This window comes from Psammomys obesus, unplaced genomic scaffold (genome assembly GCF_907164565.1).
Source record: "Psammomys obesus unplaced genomic scaffold, mPsaObe1.curated_primary_1811, whole genome shotgun sequence".
NCBI classification, from domain to species: domain Eukaryota; kingdom Metazoa; phylum Chordata; class Mammalia; order Rodentia; family Muridae; genus Psammomys; species Psammomys obesus.
This window is the reverse complement of record NW_026585698.1, coordinates 13,722,033-13,744,692: the sequence shown is the minus strand read 5'-3', so window position 1 is coordinate 13,744,692 and position 22,660 is coordinate 13,722,033. Positions and strand designations below refer to the sequence as shown.

The 22,660-nt window shown below is 53.9% G+C and overlaps 1 protein-coding gene across 1 annotated transcript in view; it reads right to left on the bottom strand.

The window, feature by feature from the left end:
• Bcr (BCR activator of RhoGEF and GTPase) overlaps positions 1 to 22,660 on the bottom strand; it is a 114,081-nt gene that overhangs the window by 25,560 nt on the left and 65,861 nt on the right. Inside the window, exons 6-15 of the mRNA XM_055598852.1 lie at positions 20,837 to 20,944; positions 16,763 to 16,823; positions 15,279 to 15,331; positions 13,178 to 13,318; positions 6,343 to 6,464; positions 5,267 to 5,435; positions 3,099 to 3,218; positions 2,248 to 2,323; positions 913 to 1,017; positions 400 to 474 (exon numbers count right to left, since the gene is read on the bottom strand). Of these exons, the coding sequence (XP_055454827.1) occupies positions 400 to 474; positions 913 to 1,017; positions 2,248 to 2,323; positions 3,099 to 3,218; positions 5,267 to 5,435; positions 6,343 to 6,464; positions 13,178 to 13,318; positions 15,279 to 15,331; positions 16,763 to 16,823; positions 20,837 to 20,944 (1,030 nt within the window). The remainder of the gene's footprint in view (positions 1 to 399; positions 475 to 912; positions 1,018 to 2,247; positions 2,324 to 3,098; positions 3,219 to 5,266; positions 5,436 to 6,342; positions 6,465 to 13,177; positions 13,319 to 15,278; positions 15,332 to 16,762; positions 16,824 to 20,836; positions 20,945 to 22,660) is intronic.

Below are 22,660 nucleotides of genomic sequence, written 5' to 3'. Positions count from 1 at the left end.
GTCCAGCTGCAGTGCGGTCGCCCTCAGGCAGGTGGAGCAGCCGCTGGGGCACAGAAGGCTGTTACGTTTCCATCTCGACACAACAGCTAAGTCCAGTCTTCTGACGGGGCTCAAGGGACGCTGCCTACAGTTCCCTGAACTGCAACTCAAGCTCCTAGCATCTCGCTGCTATCGGGCTTTGGGCTCAGATTCCAGACCAGACGGCATTCGGGATCTGAGACCGAAGGAGTGGGGAGGACAAGCCCATTCCCAGCAGGCTTCAACCAGCATGGTCCCTCCAAGAATGGCACCCTCGGTGGACATCTGAATGGACGGACTCCCTGGGTGGCCCAGGCCTCCCTTCTTGGTTAACTAATGTTCACCCACAGGGTCCATCACCTCCCTCCCCAAGCTCCTTACTCGAACTCTGCTTAAACCCGGTGGCCGAGTGGACGATGACGTGCAGGAAGCCGTAGAGGCCAGGAGACTCATCATCTGTGCGAGAGACCAAAGAGGTGACCCTTCTGCTCACACCTCCCACCCCCAGCCCGCCCAGGATGGGAGAGTGCGGTGACGGGCGGATCCAGCATCGGGCAGTGCCACAAAGGAGGATGTGCCGACTGTGGAGTCTGTGTTTGGTATCTTACAATCTAGTTGGCTTCAAAAACATAGGCAAAACCACAGACTAAAAGCTCTGGAGAAAGGAGGGGGGTTGGGTGACACGGGTGTGCTCATGTGTGCTAACTGAGTTCATGCGCACACATGCACAGAACTCGGCCTGACTCAAAGTGTTGGCCAGGGTTCACATTTACTGCACTGATGGTCTGGCCAGCTGTCACAAGCCTTATGACTAGAGACAACTGCCCAGCGATAGCAGCAAGGGGTGGGGGAGAAGCTGCTCTGAACAGATCAGCCCGGGAGGCCCAGCCCTACCTTCTTTGTTGATGGTCAGCGGAATGTGGTGAACGGTCTGAAGTTTTACACACGAGTTGGTCAGCATTTGTAGCTCCACAGATGTCAGGGAGAAACTTTTGAAACCTGAGGGAGGGGGCGGAGCGGGTAGGGGGACAGGTCAGTCTATGCTGGCCCTCTTTAGGACCCTCACAACACACGGGAGCAGGGAGATTGGCAGGGGTCCCACTGCGGCTTCATGGCTCCTGATGAAATGCAAGGTGAGGTCCTAGAGAGCCCAGGCCCGAGCGCTCCCGTGGGGATTGGTGATACCCCTCCCAAACTCATCAGTGTTGATATCCCTCCTGAGTGCAGCACCACGGGGCAGGTTTCAATGACAGGGACAGCCTGGACACATCTCCCTGGAGGTCTCCCCAGACACACACCAGTATGGCTCTGTCCGGAAAAGGTTCGGATCCCATTGCTAAGCCAAGAATCTCTGGGACACAAGCCCCGGCCGGAGCCCCTAGGTCTCTCCCAGGCTACAGAAAGCCTGAAAGGAAGAGGTGCTCTTAGCTCAGCAAAGGCTTAACTGACGGGAGCTCAGGACAGCTCAGAGGCACGCAGAGGCCCCCAGCTGCATCCACAGAAACTGAATCCAGCTTTAGCAGGAGCAGACCTCTCCCCATGCCACGAGCAGGCCTGTGAGGACACAGTTCTTGGCGGGTGCAGCCCAGGAACCTGGGGCAAAGTCTATTGCTCTATTCCCAACCCTGTCCCAGGACCCAGAGAGCAGCATGCAATTCAGAGAAGGAAAAAGCTAATGGAGGCAAGCGCCTAGAGTAGGAAGGGTCATCCCACTGAGGTGTCTTTTCCTTCGGGGAGCCTGGTGAGGACAATGGACCGACAGCACACTGATTCCTTTGGTGGGTCCAGCCAAAGGCGTTTTCTGCATCAGTGGAACCTGGGAGTAGTTGCTGATGAAGAGGGGAGGCCCAAGGACACTGGGAATTATACCACAAAGGCCGGACTGGGACAGCTGAGAAAGGCAGAAGGTGTGTGAGCGGGTGTAAGATCAGCTAGCCAAGATGAGGAACCTGAGATGGTCTAGAGGAAAGGGTCTCAGGGAAGATCAAAGGGCAGGATGTGGGTGGAGAGCACAACGGGGCCAGGAGGTTCCTCTCAAGTGCTTGCTGAGTCAGGCAGGGCTCCCTACAACATTTCCCAGGGTCTACAGCCCCTCTGAAAAGAACAGCAGAGCAGAAACAAGAAAAGGGAGAAGAGGAGAGAAACTTAGAATGTCAAGAACTGTCCACAGGGAATCCACCCAGCCCCGAGGGCTGAAGGCCAAGGTCTTGGGGTCCAGGGGCCACTCACATTTCTTCTGCTGCTCTCGGATGCTCTCTCTCCACTCGGCTCGCTCATAGTCAGAGGAAATAAGGAATGTGTAACTCTGTGGTGAGTGAGAAGACCACAGCCTGGTTAGCTCCACTCCCGGCTGAACTGACACTGGGAGAACCCAGAGTCACACAGCAGCTGGCTGAGTGCAGGTGTGCTCACAGCCAAGCTGACTGCTCTCCACACACTCTACTGTACTGACTGTACTTTGGGCCACGGTACCCAAACACAGTATGGGCCTGTGTCTAGCCTAAGCCTTACCCGAAATGCCTGGGTCAGGGAATGACTGGCACACGGGGTACAGCTTAAGGACTTGGAGGAGTTAGGAAGCAGTTCTTCAAGGCGAGGGCTGCTGGCAACCCAACCACCACACCCAACCCATGAGACGACAAGGCACTACACAAGGCTCTACAATGTCTGTCAACTGCTCTCCTTGCCATTCGCCAGAGAATAAATCATCCTTTGTGTTCACAATACATAGGATGGCACCAGGAACCAGAGCAGAGGGAAGGTCAATGCAATGACCCCGGAGGTCCCCAGGTAGAGTTCCTGTACTCAAGGTCGAGTCTGCAAAAACCCTGCATGCTGTGTCTATCCTGTTCCCTCCCTGGGGCCCTTGCCACTCCGCAGCTGCAGGAGCTGAGTCAGCTGCTTTGGAGGCTACAGCCCGAAGCACCACCAGAGGCACTCGTGCCTGCGCGTGGCATGCTGCACTGATCTCTCGTGGGATAGGGAGGTTCCCTGGGCTAAAGAACAGAGCTGCTGCAAGGACATCCATGAGCTGGGGACAGCGGGCGGGTGGCTGAGTTTGCTCTGCGGCTGGCACCCACCTTGCCGTTGCGACTGTGTACCCGGAAGGCCATGCTGGGGGACATCAACAGCAGCAGTGACTCCTGCTCAGACAGCTTCTTCCTCAGCCTCTCCATGACCTTGCTGCCCTTGTTTGCTCTCTGCAGAGAGAGAGAATGGTTTGCCTTTTCATCTGGAACCAAGGCCACCTGCTCCCCCTGAGTTGTGGCCTCACTGCTCTGTACCCTTAACCCCAGGCTCACGGAACCCAGAAATCCCATCTGTCCACGCTCAGTACAGGCCAGAGCCTTCATCAGCTGTTGCTGGTGGCCTTTAGAGGATGTGAAGCCCAGCATAAGCTAGGGATGTGCTCAGTGAGTCAGCCCTTCCTGAAGGAATTAGGTAGGCCTTCTCATAAAAGCAGAGGAGAGGCCTTCAGCTTTTCAAGACCGGGACAATTCAGCAGCTACTGGGACCTAGGGGACCTTTTACCTGCTCCCTGTCTTGGTCACATCTAACATCAGGCCCCTGGGATGTTGGTGAGGATGAGTGGGTCCTAGTGTATAAGCTGTACATCATGATGATCTGATCAAAAAACCTCTCCCTGTCCTGAGCTGTGTGGAACCTTCCTGAAGCCACTATATCCTGGAAAGAAGACTGCGGCCTCACGTAAGCTATTGTCCCAATTCCGAGATGTGGGACAGAAACACCCATCAGCAGGCAGCAGGGCCCAGTAGCCCTGAGACACAGCGCTGGCTCTGCTTGGGGACACTCTACTACAGAGGCCATGAATAAATGACCAACACGGTGGTCTTGGGTCTCCCTGGGTGTGCTATGCTTGCAGTGGGGCAAACGGGCTGAAGAGGAGCCCCTGCCCTGCTACGCCCACTTCCCCAGGGCTCCAGGGACTGTCCCTGCGCTGAGGCTGGTCTTGTGATGATACCACTTGTTGGTGGCTAAGGCCAGGCCTCTACTCTGGCCTGGACTAACCCTAGACTCTAGGGGGCTCATCCTCACTCTTCACACCTTCTAAAAGTTCTCCAGAAAAACATCAACAACAAATCAGAGGCCTGCCGTCCAAAGCAGCCGGGGGAGCCGCACTCTTCAGCCTCACATCCTAGACTGCCCCGAGTTCTCCACAGCCTAAGTGGGCTCCCCTCGGTGGTTGAGCATGGCTCCCTGCCACACCACCATGAGGGCTGCTGCCTGAGCACCGGCATGGTGAGCTCCGAGAGCCGCAGAGACAAGAATTTAGAGGTATCACAGCACAGGGCCCCACCCTCCCCTGCCTAGGAGCCCAGCCTCCTTGCTCTTCCAGCTCTTCTTACACAGATCATTCAAGCACTGGCGTGTAAACCCACAACAGTCTATAACCGGAGCCCTATGAACTGCTGGCTGTACCAGGTGAAATGGCATACACCTCATGTTTCGACTGTGGAGGAGGCTATGGGGAGAGGGTTGCTCTTAGGCCCAGGATCCTAGCCTGGACGACCCCGCAAGGCCTCGTCTCTCAGGAAACAAAAGAGGGAGAATGCTGTTAGTTGTCCCATGAGTGGACTCTTTCTCTGCCTCACTTTTCTACTTGGTGTGACCTGGGGGTAGTGGGAAAATGGTCCTCCTAGCCTTGTGTACCTTTCTTGCCCAGGAGCTGTTAGTAACAGTTTTCCAGCGTGTTTCCTACTGTGGCAGTATATTAAATTTACGTCTTCTGTGAGAAGAACCAGAGTCTACCCTAGGCCAGGCTTTCCTGGGATGCATAGATGGGCAGAGGAAAGGGTGAGAAGACAGGAAGGGGCAGGTAAGGTTGGGCTCTTAACATCCGAGTGATGGCGAGGCACGCCAGGATCTCTGACCACAAGTCAGGCAACCGGACCTCAAGCAGGTTTGCAGACAAGGTAAGTACCCCGTGACAGGCGTGCTGTCAACACCGCAGTCAGTGTGACTCACCTCCCATCCGGCTAGGTTGCTGGTGTCTTTGGTATGAGAACTCAAATCTTTCTGGAGGCTTTCAAAACAACCAGAGTCCGGCTAGGGCCAGATACACAGCACTCTAGCAGCTAAGAACTCTCGGGGCCCCAGCAGATGCTGGACATCAGCTGAGGGGCCAGATGCCTGGCTGTATCCGAGAAAGAACCTGCTTGGTGTGCACACGAGGGCTGTTCACTCAGGCCCCTCGGAACCCGGCACACGCTCTCCCCAACAGTCGCACCTTTTCTCGTTGGATGTCACTCTTGATTTGGGAGATTTTGATCTTCAGGGCGTCCAGTTCCTCATCTGGCACCAGCGGGATGTTGGGCAGGGCCTCCAGCTCATCCACCATCTGGAAGCTGAGGTCCGTGAGCGGAATGTACCATTTACAGTCGTACTGCTGGGTTTTGCTGGGGCGGAGAGGGGAGAGGCCATTAACAGACCGAAGGAAGACCTCCCTTTGCTGACATCACTGCTTTGGAGAACCGGGGAGCCAGAGGTCTGCAGCCGGGCCCTTTCCCAGACTTAATACTGCACAGGCTTCCTGTAACAGGCCAGGCTGAGGCTGACAGCAGACACTGGACAGGGCTGATGTTCAGAGCCTCGGAGTCTGAGAAGCTGCGGATTGCCTGTCATCACGTCACTAGACAGACAGGGAGTGGACGCCCCGTTCTGAGTGGGCTGATCAAGCTCATTTGCACAAAGTCAGAAGAGATGTGTAGGGGAGCCCACCCCGTTCTGGTCTGTTCTACCATGATTGCCCTGGCTCCATTCCGACCTGGTGTACCCTGGGCAAATCTCTGGTGGTGGTGGTGGTGGTGGTGGTGGTGGTGGTTGTGGTGGTGGTTTGTGTGTGTGCATGTTCTGGACAAATTACTGGTGGCCGTGCTGGTGGTATGTGTAAAACTTAGTAGGCACCACAGCTCTGGAAGACAAACGTACAGAGACCGCCCAGTGATTGGATGCTGACGGGGGGGGGGGGGGGGGGGGGGGGGGGGGGGGGGGGGGGGGGGGGGGCTCTGGCTCCAGCCCTGCAGCCCCAGACTCCTACTCTTCAAAGATGATTTATGATGAGACCTTCCTCCGACAACATGGGAGTCATAATCTTGTTTGCCCCTCCCTCGTTATAGGTCCCTGGCCCTGCCCTATGACACCTCCAGATGGTTAGTGCCAACCCCGACCTGGAGCCTGGCATCACACCCAGATGGAGATAATGTAAGGTGTGTGTGTGTGTCCGCCAAGTTGTTTGTCACTTGTGTCTGTGAGAAACCCACCCTCCCAATGCACTGTGGTGAGGGCACGGCCGACGTCACTCACCCTCCACTTTGCTTCTTCAGCTTGGTGCAGAGGAGCAGGTCAGTGAACAGGAAGATGTGGCGCAGCTTGCGGGCCCCCTCCACCAGCTCCACCATGAAGCTGTCCTTCAGCAGCTGCCGGTGCTGTGGGCACAGTGTGGACAGGGGCCGGGTCAGGGTGGTGGATGTTGCGGGGAGCTGCGGCACTGGGCCCTCTGGGCTCAGGAGGAGCAAGGAGACCTCCCTGAAAACTCTTTTCTTTGGGGATTTCCACTCCCTCTCCATCTACTCTCTGAAATGTTCTATTTGTCTTATTTGCCTGCCAGAAGAAGGGGCTGCCAGCATCTCTTGCTTAGCCAATTATTCTGGGTCCCTCCTAGATGCCTGGCCCGTAGAAGGAAGAACACCAGAGAATGGGGCAGAGGTGGATATCAGTTTGGGGTGACCGGTGCCTCTCTGAGGTCTTGGCCTGAGGTCAGACACACAGAAGGGCTGCTCCTGTTAAGGGACTGTTCCCAGGCACACACACAGGACTCAGGCGACTGACTGGGCAGCCCTTCAGTAGGGAGAAGATGGGCCCAAGAATTCCCTGAGAAGAGGCAGCACTGGGGACACAGGCTGGGTCTGATGATAAAAGGCTTCAAGAAGCTGTGGGTCCATGTCTGGACCCCACCTCAACCCCTCCCCTAGACATCTGCTGCCCAAGGACAAAGCCAACAAAGAGAACAGGTGGGCAGCACAGGATTGTGGCATGGGTGATGGGTGCGCAGGGCCTAGGACAAGGAAAAGAATACGGAGAGAGTCTCCCAGAAGGCCCTGAGCCGCCTGTACCTCGACAGTTCATCTGAAAGCCAAGGGACCCCAGGGACAAGGGACAAGCCACCTCGCTTGAACAGCTCAAGGAGTTGCAAGTAGGCACAATAAGGCAAGTCCCTGCCTGATATATTCAAACAATGCCAGACACCTCATGTGGGTTTCGGAGGACGTGCCACAGAGCAGCGGATGAGGTACCCCCACACTCAATTCAAAAGATAAGAAAATGGCCCCAGAAAGGCCATCCCAAGGCAGCACTGCAAGCAAGAGGTCTGCACACTGGTGCCGGGAGTTTACAAGCCTGGGGAGGGTCTGTAGGTCAGATGTATACACAAAGCACATGAAAACCCAGCCTGAGGTGTCGCTGAGCTCCCACTCCCCCCCGAGAAGCAGGCATGCTCCTTGTCCTCACCACAGCGGGCGGTACAGCATGCCCGGTGCCCCTGTACCCATAGGTCCCATCTGCATAAACTTGACTTCCCAGGCCTGTAGGGACAGATACTGGAATCTGGTGCAGCCTGGACAGGCCCCCTGGCATCCCTTGGCACACAGGGCCACACATCACAGGTAGCTCGGCTCACAACGGCCACCTGATTGCTGGCACAAGACAGCCAAGTATTTTTTTATAGGCTGGTGTCCAAATGTAGGACAGGAAGGCTCCCAGCATGCTAAGACCATGACTCTCTTACCCTCTCACATATGCCTCCACAGGGAAGATATGGGTGACAGCAGCCACAAGATTCAAGAAACTATATATACATACATACGTCTTTTGGGCTGTAAGCCTAGTCTTTAACAGCTGAGCCATCTGTCCAACCCAACCCAACCCATCTGTATACATATAAAGAAGTGCTGGTGTGGGGCTGGAGGGGAGACTCTAGAGACTGGGGTGTCAGATTCCTAGGTCTGTAGAGATGCAGGAGGGTTCTGGGACAACAACATCTGTGAGGACACAGAAGCCAGGTCCCCAGACCAGGAGGTGGCAGTCTTTTTTTTTTAAATATATATAAATTAACTGAAGTTCTTACAATGACCAGCAGAGGGCACCCTAAGCTCAGCCTAGAAGCTGTGGGTCAGGAAAGTTCAGACAGCCTGGCACAGAATGCTCTCCCAACTTCACGCGGGATTAAGATTCCAAGAGGCAGATTTAGCCTGGTCCTGGCAAGCACTTCTGATACCTCAACAGTTACTTAACCCCTCTCTCCAGCTTTGTCTCGGGGGCCCTTCAGCACTTCCCAGCCAGCCCCACCATCCCTGGCCCTGAGTCTATGAGAGCTCTTCCAGGAGTGCGTGTGTCACTGGCTGGGACACCAGAGCGGTCCCTGTGATGGGATCTGGCTTCTGAGCCCCAGGGCATAGGCAGTTCCACCCAAACAGAACATCCAGCAACCAGGGAGGAGGGCCATCTAGCCTTGAGACAATAGGTGGGGGTCCAAACGGAATACCAACAGCCCACCCATTGTAGACGGTTGTGAGCCACCATGGGGGTGCCGGCTAGTGAATTCAGGACCTCTGGAAGAGCAGCCAGTACTCTTAACCTCTGAGCCATCTCTCCAGCCCTGTCCACTGGAGTTTTAACTAAGAAACCTCTGCTGCAAATTTGTTGCCTCTGTGGTCTCCTCCGTTCCCTTTCTGGGATGCTGGCTCCTGTATGGACTCAGGTCAGTCAGGGTTGGCTGGGCCAGTTCACAAAGCATCAACAGGGAAGGAGCTCAGGCTCAGGAGACACCTCACTCAGAGGTGTTCACCAGCCTGGTTACAGGCCCAGGGTATAACATAGACTCAGCAATGGCTTCCGGCCCAGCCTGCCCCCATTTTCCAGGGCACACAGACAAGGTCAGGGCTGAGCCACCTCTGCTATGAGTCCCAAAAGCATGCTGAACATCAAAGGAGGCCAGGCTGGTGAAACCCCTCAAAGTCTCACCCAGTGAAAACCCCTCACCCCACCCCTGCCTCAAGACAGGGCTGAAGGTCGGACAGCCCAGGACCTGACTGGTCCGGGGTACAGAGAAGCCTTGCTGAAATGGCGAGAGTGTGCGCATGAGGAAAGGGGAGAGGGCCTGTGAAGTGTGCGTGTTCCTGCGTGTTGCTTTTGGTGTGTGGGTCCTGGTTTTACACGTGCACGTGCCCCTGCGTGCTGGCAGAAGTCCCTAAGCAAGTGCCCGCGTCCCCTAGTTGTGAGACAGAACAGGGGGAAGGTGTGTGTATATGCTTTTCTGGAGGAAGGTCTGGGGCACTGTCTGGGAGTCCTTCCACATTCAGGTAGGAAATACCAGCTGGAAGGCGCACCACCGTCTTGTTAGGTAGCCAACATGGCCGGGCACCCTGGCAGCGAGGAGATCTGGGATCCCTTCCACTTTCTTTTGCTGCCTGTCCCCTGGAGTTGCCTGGGAACCAGCCCATCCAGGGCCTCCTTTAGGAAGACCAAATTTAGAAGTGTGTCTCCATGGGCTTAATGTATACAGCCTCCTTCTCCTGGATGCGGCTGTTTACTTCCTGTCTCGGTTTCTTTACACATCAGGTGGGGAGAGCGGACGGGGCAGGGGCTGAACTAGTCAATGACAAAACACCTGCCTAGCACGTTCAAGGCCCTGGGGTCCATGCCAGTGGAAGGAGAGAGCCCTGCTCGGCAGCCCCCCCCCCCTTAAGGGTGCTTGCTCTTTGGCACCATTTGCTGGGGCTTTTGTGGGTGCTGAGAGCTGAATCCAGGGCCCCTGTATGCTCTGAGAGTGTGCTGCATTTAGAGTCCTGAGCCTTCTGCTTGGGCTCTGTCACCTCTGCTCACCACCCTCTCCTTAAGGCCTCTTGCAAATGGGTTTCACTTTTCCAGCTGTAGTTATTCAACAACTCTGTGTTTATGTGCTTGTGTGCATGCTGTTGGAACAGAGTGTAGGTTTCAAGCATGACAGGCAGGTACTCTACCATTGAGGTACATCCTTAATCCCCAACTCCTTTTAATCACCAGCAGGAGAGCCCCGTGTTCCTCTCTACCTGAGCTCCACTGCTCCTAAGCCTCAGCCTTCACTGGCACTATTCCTCTGCCACCGTTCCTTCTGAGGGCACCTTCAGAAGCCACTGCCCTCCTTCCTCTACAAGGGGCCTGTGGGCTCCCAGGCACGGAGCGAGATCATCCGATACTCTTGCCGGTACCCTTGCAAGCTCCAGCAGCCCTCGGTATAGAGCTCTCGGCAGACAGGCAGCAGGGACCTCGTTATCTAACTGTGAAGTTAACTCAGCTAAACAAGTGCGCCCACCCACCAGCTCTCAGGACTAGGGCCTGGAAGGAAAACGTGTCTGCAAGATCCTTTCTTGCAGGAGCTAAGGAGGTGCCCTCATCTCCCCACCCTCGGTCGCTCCTTCCTCACAGTTCCTGGTGTGTTGAGGATCCTGGCCCGCCAGGGCAGCTGCTGGCCACCATTCAGTTTGGAAACCACCTCTAATGCTGCCTAGATACTTCCAAAAAAGGGCCAGCTCTGGAGCAGGGAGACTTGGCTGAAAAGCATGAAGAGATTGCAGCAAGCCAGATAGCACGTGCTGTCCAGGGCTCATCCGGGTCTCTCTACAATGCCCCGTTCACCCCGCTGGGAGGCTTAAAGGCTCTTTCCTGGTTGGTGACATGAAGGGTGCTCTCCGCCATCTTCCATGCAGAAGGCACCTCCACGTAACCACTTCTGTTTCATCCTATCTGTATGAGAGATCAGGAAACACTTCCAGCTTCACCATGGCCCAGTGGAGGGGTCATGGAGGGGTCACTGTCCTTCGAGAGCACAGACACTCACGTCACAGGCAAGCAGTGGGTGAGGGTCATCGTGGGGTTGGAAAGTTGCCCTCCCTTTTTTTTTTCTGCCTGTTGCCTTTACTGGGAAACACACACAGACTGAGCTGCCTATGGGCTACATCTGAGCAGGGGGTCTAGGTCCTTGGTTGGTGCATCAGTCTATGCAGGACCCCTGGGCCCAGAGTTTTTTGTTTAGTCTCCTTATGGTGTTCCTGTCCCCTCTGGGTCCTTTTATCCACCCACTCTTTCCCACAAACCCCTGCACTCTGCCCAAAGTTTGGCTGTGGGTCTCAGCATCTGTTTGGATCCCCTGCTGGGTGGAGTCTTTCAGAGGTCATCTATGGTAGGTTCCCGTCCTGTTCCCTCTCTTCCACTGCTTTCGGTGTCTATCCTGTTTGCCCTTCTGAATGAAAATTAAGCATCCTCCCCAGGGTCCTCGTTATTTAGCTTCTTCAGGTCTGCGGATTTTCGTATGGTTATCATATATTATACGGCTAATGTGGATGCCCTCTTGGCACCTTTCCTGCAGCGTCAAGTGCCATGTAGCACTTGAAGGATACTGAGGAGGATGCTGAGAGCCCCAAATGTCTGGGGGTCAGGGAGACAGGCATAGGCTTATCCCGGCTTAGTGAGCCCCGGGGCACTGATGGCTGGTGCTGGGTGGGGGGGGTATAAGTCACAGTTGCAAACGTTCACAGCCTACGGGACTAGTCCTCGCTCCCTCTCACAAGCTGAGGTAGCACCAATCGACTCTGCGGGTCGAGGCTCCGGCCTTCATAAAGCACTCTGTCCTAACAGCCCGGCTCTGCGGAGAGATGCAGGCGTACGGGCTCAGCTGCTACCTACCGGGTGACACCTCATTATCCTCTGTCCCTAAGGCAGCTAGCTGACTGGAACGCTTTCGTGGGATCCTACGCAGCGGGCAGGGATACAGGAGTAGACTTCATCCCGTATTTAAGCCAGGGGAAAAGGGCTTCTCTCGGGTCAAGCTCTCATAAATGAGCAGTTAAGCAAAAGAGAAAAAAGCACCACGTGGAATGGGTGACTTCAGCAGACATTTAACCAACACACGAGATCTTGGCAGACACAGATCTGACACCCAGGTGGATGCAGTGAGTTGCCGACGGGGAGCCCACGGGCTTTGCTTTTACCCACTGGCCTTAAGTGAGGAGCAAACACAAGGCCCAGTATCGCTCCAGATGAGACCTGCTTCCTAGGTCCCTTAGGTGCTGGATATAGAACAACCAGGTGGGAAACTATGTCACTTTTCTACCTAGTAAAGCTAGAAACCCATTTCTGCCTGCAGTGGGCTTAATGATAGCCAAGGAGTGGATGCACAGGGCTGGGGAGCTGCCATTTACTGCTCCGTCCATACCTCGTACCACTGTGAGGCCTGGGGAGGTGAGCTGTGCCCCTGTCCTGTTGCAGAGATGAAAAGGTCTGGAAGGGAGAGGCTGTGAGTGCTGGAATGCTCAAGGTGGACCTCAGGCTACTGGGATGGAGGCTGAGTTGGCTTTATCCCAGAGCCTGGGTCATGGGTGCTGACCAGCAGAACTGTGACCAGGCGCCCCATTCACAATTAGCCCAGTCAGACTGTGGCTAAGTAAGAACTTTCAACTCAAAATGCAGAATAGCAATCCTCCACATCCCAGCCCCCCACCCCCCCCCCCCAAAAAAAAAAAACAAACAAAAAAAAAACAGATGGAGGACAAGAGCCAAGAGCAGCCTGTCTGCCACTGTATCGGCGAAGGACAGAAAAGTCACCGAGCACCTGGCACAAGCCAGAAGAGGAAGAAGTGGTTCTCAGAGGCGACTGTAGTCATTGACATGACCTTTCCACGCCTTGCCTAAGCCTGACAGCTCCTGTCTGTGTACAAGACCCCAAAGACTATGGAGAGGCTCCTCCCCTCCCTTTAACACCACCTGTGACAAAGGATGCTCATGTTGGATTCCAGCTCCCCACCCTGTACCCTCTGCTGAACTCACCAGGCACCACCCAACCTAGAACGCACATGCCTAGCAATGTTCTGCCCTTCTCTTTCAAAGGGTGGCCAAAGCACAGGCTGAGGGCTGTGACAGTACAGGATCACCCTTTCGACCTGACCCTGATGCTCCACACACGACTATGCTGTGCCCTGCAGAGTCATGAACCCCCCACGACAACACATGTCCTGTGCTATGTTCAGCCATCAGCTAAGAACCAACAATTGGCTCTCTGAGCCCGAGATCGAGGCTGCCCTGCGTCCCCCACACCAGCCAAGCTCACCTCTCCTTTCTTCACCGTCATGGACTGCCGGCGGGGCGTGATCTCCTCATTGATGCTGGACAGGAAGTTCTGTGAGATTCGGAGGGCGTCCTGCAGCAGGGAGTGGTCGGGGTGGCTGGGGGGAGTGTGTTTCAGCAAGTCCTGCCCCGGGTGAGAAGATTAACGTTAGTCAGAACAGGACTGGCACACGCCACTGTGTGAAAACCATACCGAGTGCAATTCAGAGCTGCAAGCCCAAAGCTCTTGGGTGAATACCATCCCAGAAGCAGGCCCCGGCACCAATGGCAAATCCAGAAGCCCTGTACGGAGGAGTCTCTGGCCCTTGGTGGTATTAACATTTGGGGTTAGACAAATGCTTTGTTATGGTGGAATGAAAAGGACTGTCTTGTGTGGCACAGGGCACTGAGCACCACTGCTGGCCTCTGCTTGCACTGGATGCCTGGAGCAGCCTCTTATCTTCAGTCACGATGACCAAATGTCTTTGGACATTGATGCTGGCGTCATTAAGGGCAGGACAGTCCATAGCCTAACTACAAAGAGAACCTGGAGAGATGGGTAGGTCCATCCCTCCTCCCACCACCCTTAGGCAGCTCTGCTTTCTCTACCAGATACCACACACATGCCTGGACCAATCACAGCCACAGACAGATGGCTGTCTCAGAGAATCAAATGTCTACCTGGCCAGAACCTCTGAACAACACTATTTCACAATCCTAGAATCATCTAGAAAGAAAACCTTCACGAGGAACTGTCTAGAGCAGGATGGCTTGCAGGCATGCCTGAGGGGAATCATCTGGATTATGCGGGAAGACCTGTCCACTCTGGAAGGTACCAGTCCCTAGTCAGCCGGCTACCCACAGCACACACACACACTCCTCCTCCCTGCTCTTGACTGCGGATGTGAACTACTGCTTCCAGATCTGTCACCTGACGGCCGCTGCCCATGGAGCCCACAGCTCAGATTCCTCTGGAACCTGAGTTATAGGTGATTGTGAGTCACCCGATATGTGTACCAAGATTCAAACTTAAGGTCCTTCGGAAGAACAATACACATTCTTAGCTGCTGAGCTACCTCTCCAGCCCCACCCCAAAACTCAATCAGAGCATGATAAAGAACAATAAAGCTGGGTAAGGTAGCATGTGCCTGTAAGCCCAGTACTTAGGAGGCCGAGGCTGAGGAACCATGAGTTCAAGGTTAGCTAAGGCTACAGAGCACAACGGGATACTACATAGCTTTCAAAAATGAGGCCAAGCTGCCTGGATCAAAATGAAATAATAATCTCCATATATGCTATCAAGAGGGGAAAAAAATGGTGTGAACACTTAGAGTGTAACACTTTCGCAGTAATTAAAAAAGATGTTTACACATGTCAGCTCATGTACAAGCCCTTTAGTGGGGACTCATTAGTAGGAGGGGAACAAGGAAAGGAAACACCAGGAGTTGTTGTGAATTGGCTGTACATTAAATATATATATATGTGTGTGTGTGTGTATATACACCCACCCACCCACCCATCCATCATCTATCTATCTATCTATCTATCTATCTATCTATCTATCTATCTATCTAGGGTTTGTAAGAACAAATGCTTCTAACGGGGCTTCCCTGGGCAGTGAGAATGGAGTTGATTCTATTTTGTGGTTTTATCTCTCAGTGTGAAAACCTCCTGGTAGTAGGTCTCCTGGTGCACCTTCCTCCCAAGGCTGGGAGGCAACAGCAGCCTAGCATCCCAACCCTGCCTGTCTTCCATGAAACCTCAGTGCACACACTTCGCTGCCAGGCATGTTCCCACGTACAGACCCACGCCCACGCGGGATAGGATGCTCCGCCATCTGTCCCAATGAGGGCGCCTGGACATACTGCTTCTGTCCCCCAGCAGCCTCAGGGAGGCCCTGCATTCTCAATGCAAGTATGTGTGGCAGCACAGCGGACCAGCTGGGTATGGGTGAGGGAGAGGTGGGCAGAAGACCAGCGTTAACCTCAAGACAGGAGGCCCAGTGAAGCGGCCTGCCTAGCCCTTCCATCTCCCCTTAAGTTTCCTCTTCCTAGGGAGAGGACCCAGGCCACCGTGGGAGGCCACTGCTCCACAACTGGACTTACGTGCAGGACTAGCGTGCTCCTCGTCACCCGGTCCACAGGTTTGTAGAGCAGCGCTAAGGAGAGACAGGGAGGGGAGAAATGACCACACCTGGAGAAAACAAGATGCTGACCTGCCTGCTGGCGCTGCAGGGCCACGAGGGCAGTTCCACCCTCCTCTGCAGGGCCAAGAAGGCAAACCTGGAACACCAGACTGCCATGATACGGGCTTTGAGTTCAGGGCCGCTGCTCAGGCCCCAGTCATTGGAAAGGCTTAGTATGGAAGTCCTGCGACTGTCAAGGAGGATGGCGAGGGCCCCAGTCCTACTCTGTAGCCGGCCAGGATGTGGCTCCCAGAGTCCAAGGCTGGACAAGTTTTAGAGGCCTGAATCTAAGAAGGGCAGAAGTCAACTGGGTTGTGTATAGCTCTTGATATAGTGGGTACTCTGGGGTGGGGACTCATCTGGGGACCGCCAGGCCAGCCTTGGCCATCTTTACTTCCCCTACACAGTGAGGAGCACAGTTCCCATGAGCACGGTCTTAAGGTCTTCCTGATGCATGCCAAGCACACTTCTTATAGAATAACTTCCATGACCGCTGCAGGGGACCCACCGCTGTCTCCATTTCATCGACATAGAAACTGAGACTCGGAAGCACTAGGTTAGTACAGAGGCTGACCACGTGGTCCCGGGATCCGTCCCTTGCCTGCCTGCGTCCTGCTCAGGTACTGTACGGGATGATGCCCTTGCCTCCTCATCTGCCGTCTGCCTGCGTCCGGCACAGCGGTGTGCGTGTTTGCAGACAGGGTCTCACTATGTATCCCAGTGTCAAACATACATACATCCTAAATGTCTCCCAAATGCTGAGATTACGGGTGGGTGCCACCTCACTGGTCTTCGCAATGTCACAGTGAGACTTTATTACGTGATGTTTATTATGTGACTTTTTTTTTTTTTTTTACTGTGTCTATGTGAGCTGCCGTGTGGGGGCTGGGAACTGAACCTGGGTCCTGAGAAAGAGCTGGTAGGGCTTTTAACTGATGGCCCATCTCTCCAGCCCCTTAATATGTTTTTAAAGTCATATATTGATACTGTGTGTGCACTAGACAGCAGGCAGAAGGGTATACGTGGAATTTGGAGAACCTTTGAGAACTGGTTCTTTCCTTCTACCACCTAAGTTATAGGCGTCAGATTCAGGTCCTCAGGCTTGGAAGCACCTTCACCCCCAGCCCCACAGTGAGCCTGGAAGCCTGTGGTACCTGATAACTCCTACAAAGTTCTCCTAGTGACACGATTAGGGACAAACTTGTCTTGATCTCGTCCTTTCTGCCCGGCCACAACCAAAGCTGGTCTTTGTCCCGCCTCCCTCTCACTACCTGAAGGCTAGAACTGGGAAGATGAAAGCCGTGCCCCAATGAGGGGCGGCATCTTGGTCTTTCCAGCAATGCCTTCCTGCTGGAAGTGGTCGCCCACCGCTAAGGTACAAAGGTCCCTGTGCAGAGAACTCACTTTCTAGAGAGTTCTTGGTGGCTGAGTCCTTGGCATCCTTGTTGCTTCTGGCTCTCAGGTTCTGTGGAGAAAAGAGCACAAGCTCACGTGGAATGGCAGGAGCAGCTTGACACAGCCTGAACAGAAAGCTCAGGCTTTCACCCACCAGGGAACCCTACCCGTAGCGAGTGTCAGCGGCACTCTCAGCCACCGAATGGAAACACAGGCTGAGCAAGGACCGTGAATAAGATGAGCACAAAGACTGGTCCTCGATCAGCAGTTCTCAGCCTATGGGTGGTGACGAATGACCCTTTCACAAAGGGTCCCCTACGGCCATTTGAAAGACGTAGAGATTTACATTATGATTTGTAACAGTAGCAAAATTATGGTCACGAAGAAGCAATGATTTAATTTTATGGTTGCGGGTCACAACATGAGGAACCACTGGCCTAGATGGTCCCTTAGGACGAGGTGTCTCAATCTCAGCATGGCGGGCATTGGGGGCCAGAAATTTCTTGTCCAGGCTGTTTGCCCCACGTGGCTGCCTTAAGCAACATTGCTGGCCTCGCTCTGTAGGTGCGTATCAACCCATCCTCCTGCCGAATGCTCCTTTGGGAACAGAAACCTCCACAGATGAGGACCTCGCGGACTGAGCATTCTGCATGGGCAAAGCGCTTACTTGGAACACTTTAACAGCTTTCAAGGAACTGGTCATTCAGAAGCGTCCTCACCCACCTTTGATGACAGGCAGTGCGGGGGATGGGGGAGGAGTGCGGCATCACCAAACAGTAAATCGTGTTTCGCCTTTATCAAGTTTCGTGAGCGCAAAGGCACATATATACTTGCTATAATGTGCAGGTTGACTGCTTTATCATAAGCTGAGGCCCTTCGATAGGAAGCAAGGACTGTGAGCGAATGACATCAGAGACGTGTCTCGTTCTATCAGAGGTGGAGAGATGACGTCAGAGCGTCCCTGGAATGTGAGGTCCTCTCTGGGAGGCAGCTGCCTGTCTCCTAACATTGAGCTCCCAAACAAATACATACGCAGCGTGGGAGCAGCAAGAACCTCTGGGCTCACCCTAGTAATCCTCCGTGCTACCCGAAATGTCTTGGAGAAAGTATTTCCTAGCTCACCAGGGGCAAAGCCTGCTGTGCACGCGGGCACTTTCCTCAGAGGTTAATAGCCCTTGGGTGGTTGTTCCTACCTATTAAAGGATCTAAGGAGATATGAAAGATAAAAGAGACGGCAAGGTGCCGAGCTCGCAGGAGCGGCCCAAGGTCCACATAGTCCTGGACAGTATGAGGCAAACTCAAGAGCTTGATCACGTTTCCCCCCATACGCCTGACTCCAAGAGTCTTTTTTTTTTTTTAATCTAACTTTCATTTCTCATTTGAAGAACTAGAATCCCACAGAAGCCAATGAGCATCTCTAGTCTATCCAGATACCACCTCTCTCACAACTGGCCCTGGGAAAGAGGGAAAGGCCATTAACTGCCCTGTATGTGGGTGACCCTACAGACAGCCCCACGCGTGAGCACTGGCCAGCCCTGGGACCAGTTCCGCCTGGTCACAACCACACGGCCTACTGCTTCCTCTCTTTGAACTTCCCTTCACGTTGCTCTCTTTAGGCAGAGCCCATTTCTCTGGGGGCATTTCTGAAGCACAGATGGAGACTGGCACAAATGTTATACTCAGATGGTGCAAGGGTAACCACGGTTTGGAGAGAGCCCCTGGCCTAGCCCCTGCATGCCAGTCTTGGCTCAGATTCTCACTGTGGTGGTCAGTAGGACCATGGGAACACCCTTCCCCCAGTGTCACCCACCATAGCTTCCCTCTTTGTGGGTAGAACCCTGTCTGGGTGGACTCAAACTTGGCCACTTAACTAGACAGCCTGTTGTTCAAGAATCTGATCTTTGATTGGTCAGGGTCACTTGGGGTTCTACACACATACTGAAGCTTACAACGGCACAGGAAGCAGTTGATTTGATGAAAAGGGATACGGAAGGGGCAGAATGCACACTTAAGGGAAGTGACAAGAAGTGGGGCACCTTCTGGGTCTGGGAAGAACTGGTTTGGGAAGAACAGCGTAATGTAACATAAGCTATTACCATGGGAGGTGATCAGAGCCCAGGCCACAGATGTCTAGACCATGTGATAAATGATAAAAATGGTGCAAAGGCCCCGGAAAACAGATCAGTTGTGATAGTCAAAGGTTTTCTCTCAGCAAAAGAAACCCGACTCATCCTATGAGCTTAGTCTATATTTCTCCTCCTGTGTGTGTGTGTGTGTGTGTGTGTGTGTATGTGTACTTTTCCTTAGTGCTACTGCTGATGTTAAACTGGTCTTGATCAGTTCATGTACGTGTGGAGGCCTGAGGAGAATATTGAATGCCTTTCTCTGTGCTCACCGCCTTATTCCCTTAAGGCAGGGTCTCTCTGGGAACATGAGTGGCTGGCCAGCAAGCCCCTGCCTCTGCCTTCTAACGCTAGGATTACAGGCACATGTGGCCCTGTCTGACTTTTATGCAGGTGCTAAGGTTTTACCCTCACGGTCCTGTGCTTTTGTAAGATGTGTTCTGACCCAGGAGTCACCTTCTGTTCCCTACATTTTCCTTCTTAGCACTGCTTTTCTGCATGGAGATCTCTCCTCCCAGATTCCTTGTCAGTCAGGGCTCCGAGGAGCGGGAATTGTGCAAAGGTGATCGTGACAACAAACCCCCAACAGAGAAAAATGTCACGTGGCTGCCCGAGACACTGCAGAGCTATGATAGGGAAGGAGAAGAGCCCCTGTATAGAGTAGAGAGACAGAGGAGCGGGGGTGATACTGGGCATTAATCCGACTTGGCTGCCAGACTCAAGAGTCCTGTGCATGTTCTCTGTATCTGAGGGGCTCTTCTAAGGCCCAGATTCACCACACTCCACAGCTTGAGGTTTCAGCCCAGCAAAGGTCAAATGCAAATAGGGAGACAATCGACCCCCAGGGTTGATACAGCTTGGAGCTTTCTGCAAGTGGAGCTCCACAGACAAAGCAACCTGGTGCTCAACGATGCTTGGCAGGAAAGCCACAAAGCAGGCGGCTTCCTTGAAGCCCCTAGTGACAAGAATGTAGAGTAGCTATAGGACTCCCACTATGGTGGTCTGAATAAAAATGGCCCCCACAGGCCCACAGGGAGCGGCACTATTAGGAGGTGTGGCCTTGTTGGAGTAGGTGTGGCAATGGGTCACTTAGGGTGGGCTCTGAGGTTTCAGATGCTCAAGCTAGGCCCAGTGTCTCTCACTCTCTTCCTGCTGCCTGCTGATACAGACATAGAACTCTCAGCTACCTCTCCAGCACCACGTCTTCCTGCTCGCTGCCATGCTTCCCACCATGATGAAAATGGATCAAAGCTCTGAACTGTAAGCCAGCCCCAATTAAATGTTTTCCTTTATGAAAGTTGTTGTGGGCATGGTGGCTCTTCACAGCAACAGAACACTGACTAAGACACCCATGAAAAGACACAGGGGTAGAAGTATAATGACAGACAAGGTAAGGGAGTGGCCAGGGGACATGGCTGCTGATGTTTGACTGTGTCTTCCAAACGTTCATGCGCTGGGAACGCAAACCCCGACTGCACATGCTCCTTGTGTTTGAAGTTGGGATCTTTGAGAGATGGTTGGGATTAGATGAGGCCATGGGGTAGACCTTAACTGAGATGGTCTGCTCGCTCTGTCCTGACATGTGACATCTCGTCATGGCATGCTCTAGCATGACCCTCAACAGATGTACCTCAATGCTGTCGGCGAATACATTTCTATTCTTTATAACGTACACGGTCCTGAGCAGTTTGTAATGGTACTATGAAACGGACTGAGACATCAGGGAGCTTCTGGAATCAGGCCCCCGCCCCTGTGAGGACTGCTCCTCTCCAATCACAACAGTGTCCTGCCATGGAGCTGACCCAGCGAACTCTGGAGTCAGAGCTGGGTTCATACCCAGCCCTTAACCTGCTGCGCTTCGTTCTCCCAACAACCCGCCCACAACCCATCGAGGGACTGGGAGGGTGTGGGTGGGAGCCGCCGGCATAGCTCGAGCGGCGTCACGGCGCTCACTCGTTACCTCAGATATTTCTGCAAACTGAGTGTTGGCCTGACAGCACTTCTCAGCGGTTTCCATGGCCACTCCATAGTTATCCACAAAGGCTCGGTAGACACCCAGCTGGCTGGCCTGCAGAGAGGAAGGAGGAGAGGATGAGACGGAGGTGGGATGGGCAGTTAGTTGCTCCCCGCCTTTCTGAGGAATGGGTTCTTGTGCACAGCTCTGGGGTGGGGGCGGGGGTGGGGCCAGGTAGAGCAAGACAGCACATGGGCTGCAGAAAGCTCAGCTCTTCCATGCTGTTCCCTCCCACCTGCCTCACCTCCCCACACGCCAAGCACGATTCCCTCTCTTAAAATGACATGTTGAGAAGTGAGTCACGGCCCTGGACAGGTAATGGCTCCCTTTAGAGCTCCCTATTCCTCCCACCCCACTTGCATAAAGGGTGCCGTGAGCAGTGGCTTCAACTGGAGGTGAGACTCTGGATAAATGCTCCTGTGCAGGGGAGATGGAGGAGGCCACCCTGGCCACGGTCCATGGACCCGGTACCCACGGTGCTGTGTTCATAGCTGATACTGTCAAGCAGGTAAGGAACATGCAGTCTGGCTGGCTGGAGAGAAGAGCTCTCACCACCTCGACCTCACAGGGCCACCTGGCTCTTCCATTCCTGGCAGGTGGAAGGCCTGCCAGCTGCCAGGGGAGAGGCATTTTACTTGTCCTTTATTCAATTAAAGACATTAACAGCGGGTTCCCTCACAGAGCTCCTGCTCAGACACACACTCAAGCCACAATTTCCATGGTAGATGGAAGGGGTGTGTGACACCACCACGACCATCTCTGGGCCTCACGTCATTTGGGGGCAGTGAGGGAAAATCTAGTCTTCATGAGGAACAGCAATTCGGACACAGGGCAGACACGCTGGCTAAGTCTGGGCCTCCTACAGCGGCTGGAGTTTTCTGTGTTGAGCATACATTTCATTTCCATTGGCATCTGTATTTACATGGACTTTCCCATTCCCAGGGATGACAATCCCAGATGCTAGATAAAACCAGGTGCCCTTGGATAGGCTGGGTCTGGTCTAGCTGTGCTCCCGTTGGGTTTGCACAGCCGGTATGGGGTGTCTAAGGAAACAGAAAGGCTGGAAGAGGCCCTGCTCTGCTCCTGTACTGCTACACCCCCCCCACACCCGAGAAACTGCAGCAGCCTTGAATTTCAGGCTGCCCTTCACTGAACAAACATAAGACCCAGAACACTGCCTCTTCTCCTCCCCCACCCCCTTCTTGCAGGCCACTAAGTGAGGGCCTCCCAGCTGCCAGAGGGACATGATGGCCTCCTGGGACAGAAAAAACGCCTGTGCAGAGTCTAGAGCATTTCAGTGGAGGGCTGCTTTCAGGCCTTTTCCTTTTCTTCCCTCTTGCCTGAGGGGCTTTTTCTTTCAGGCATGAGAAATTCTGAAGAATGAATTCCTACATCTTTGGTAACCAAAAACTGGAGCACCATGGTCATGGCACAAACAGAGATAGCCAGTGTCTAGATAGGATGCCCTGTGATGGACTCCAATCCCTACCGTGGTCCTTCTTGACTAGAAAGGCCAGTGGAAACACCTGACAAACTCAGAGCAGCCTATAACCTTCAGAAACTGTCAGTTCAAGGATCTGAAACAGACAGAAGGAGCCTAAAGAGACATCACAGCTAAATACACAGAACACCAGAGAGGACTGGATCCTGAACCGGAGAGGGATTAGGGGAAGGGAACTGCAGGAAAGGGCCTTCGGCACCATTGCGATAACCCGGGCATGCAGGGCTCTGGGAAGGTACCAACGTTAGAGTAGGTGCACAGAACTCCCG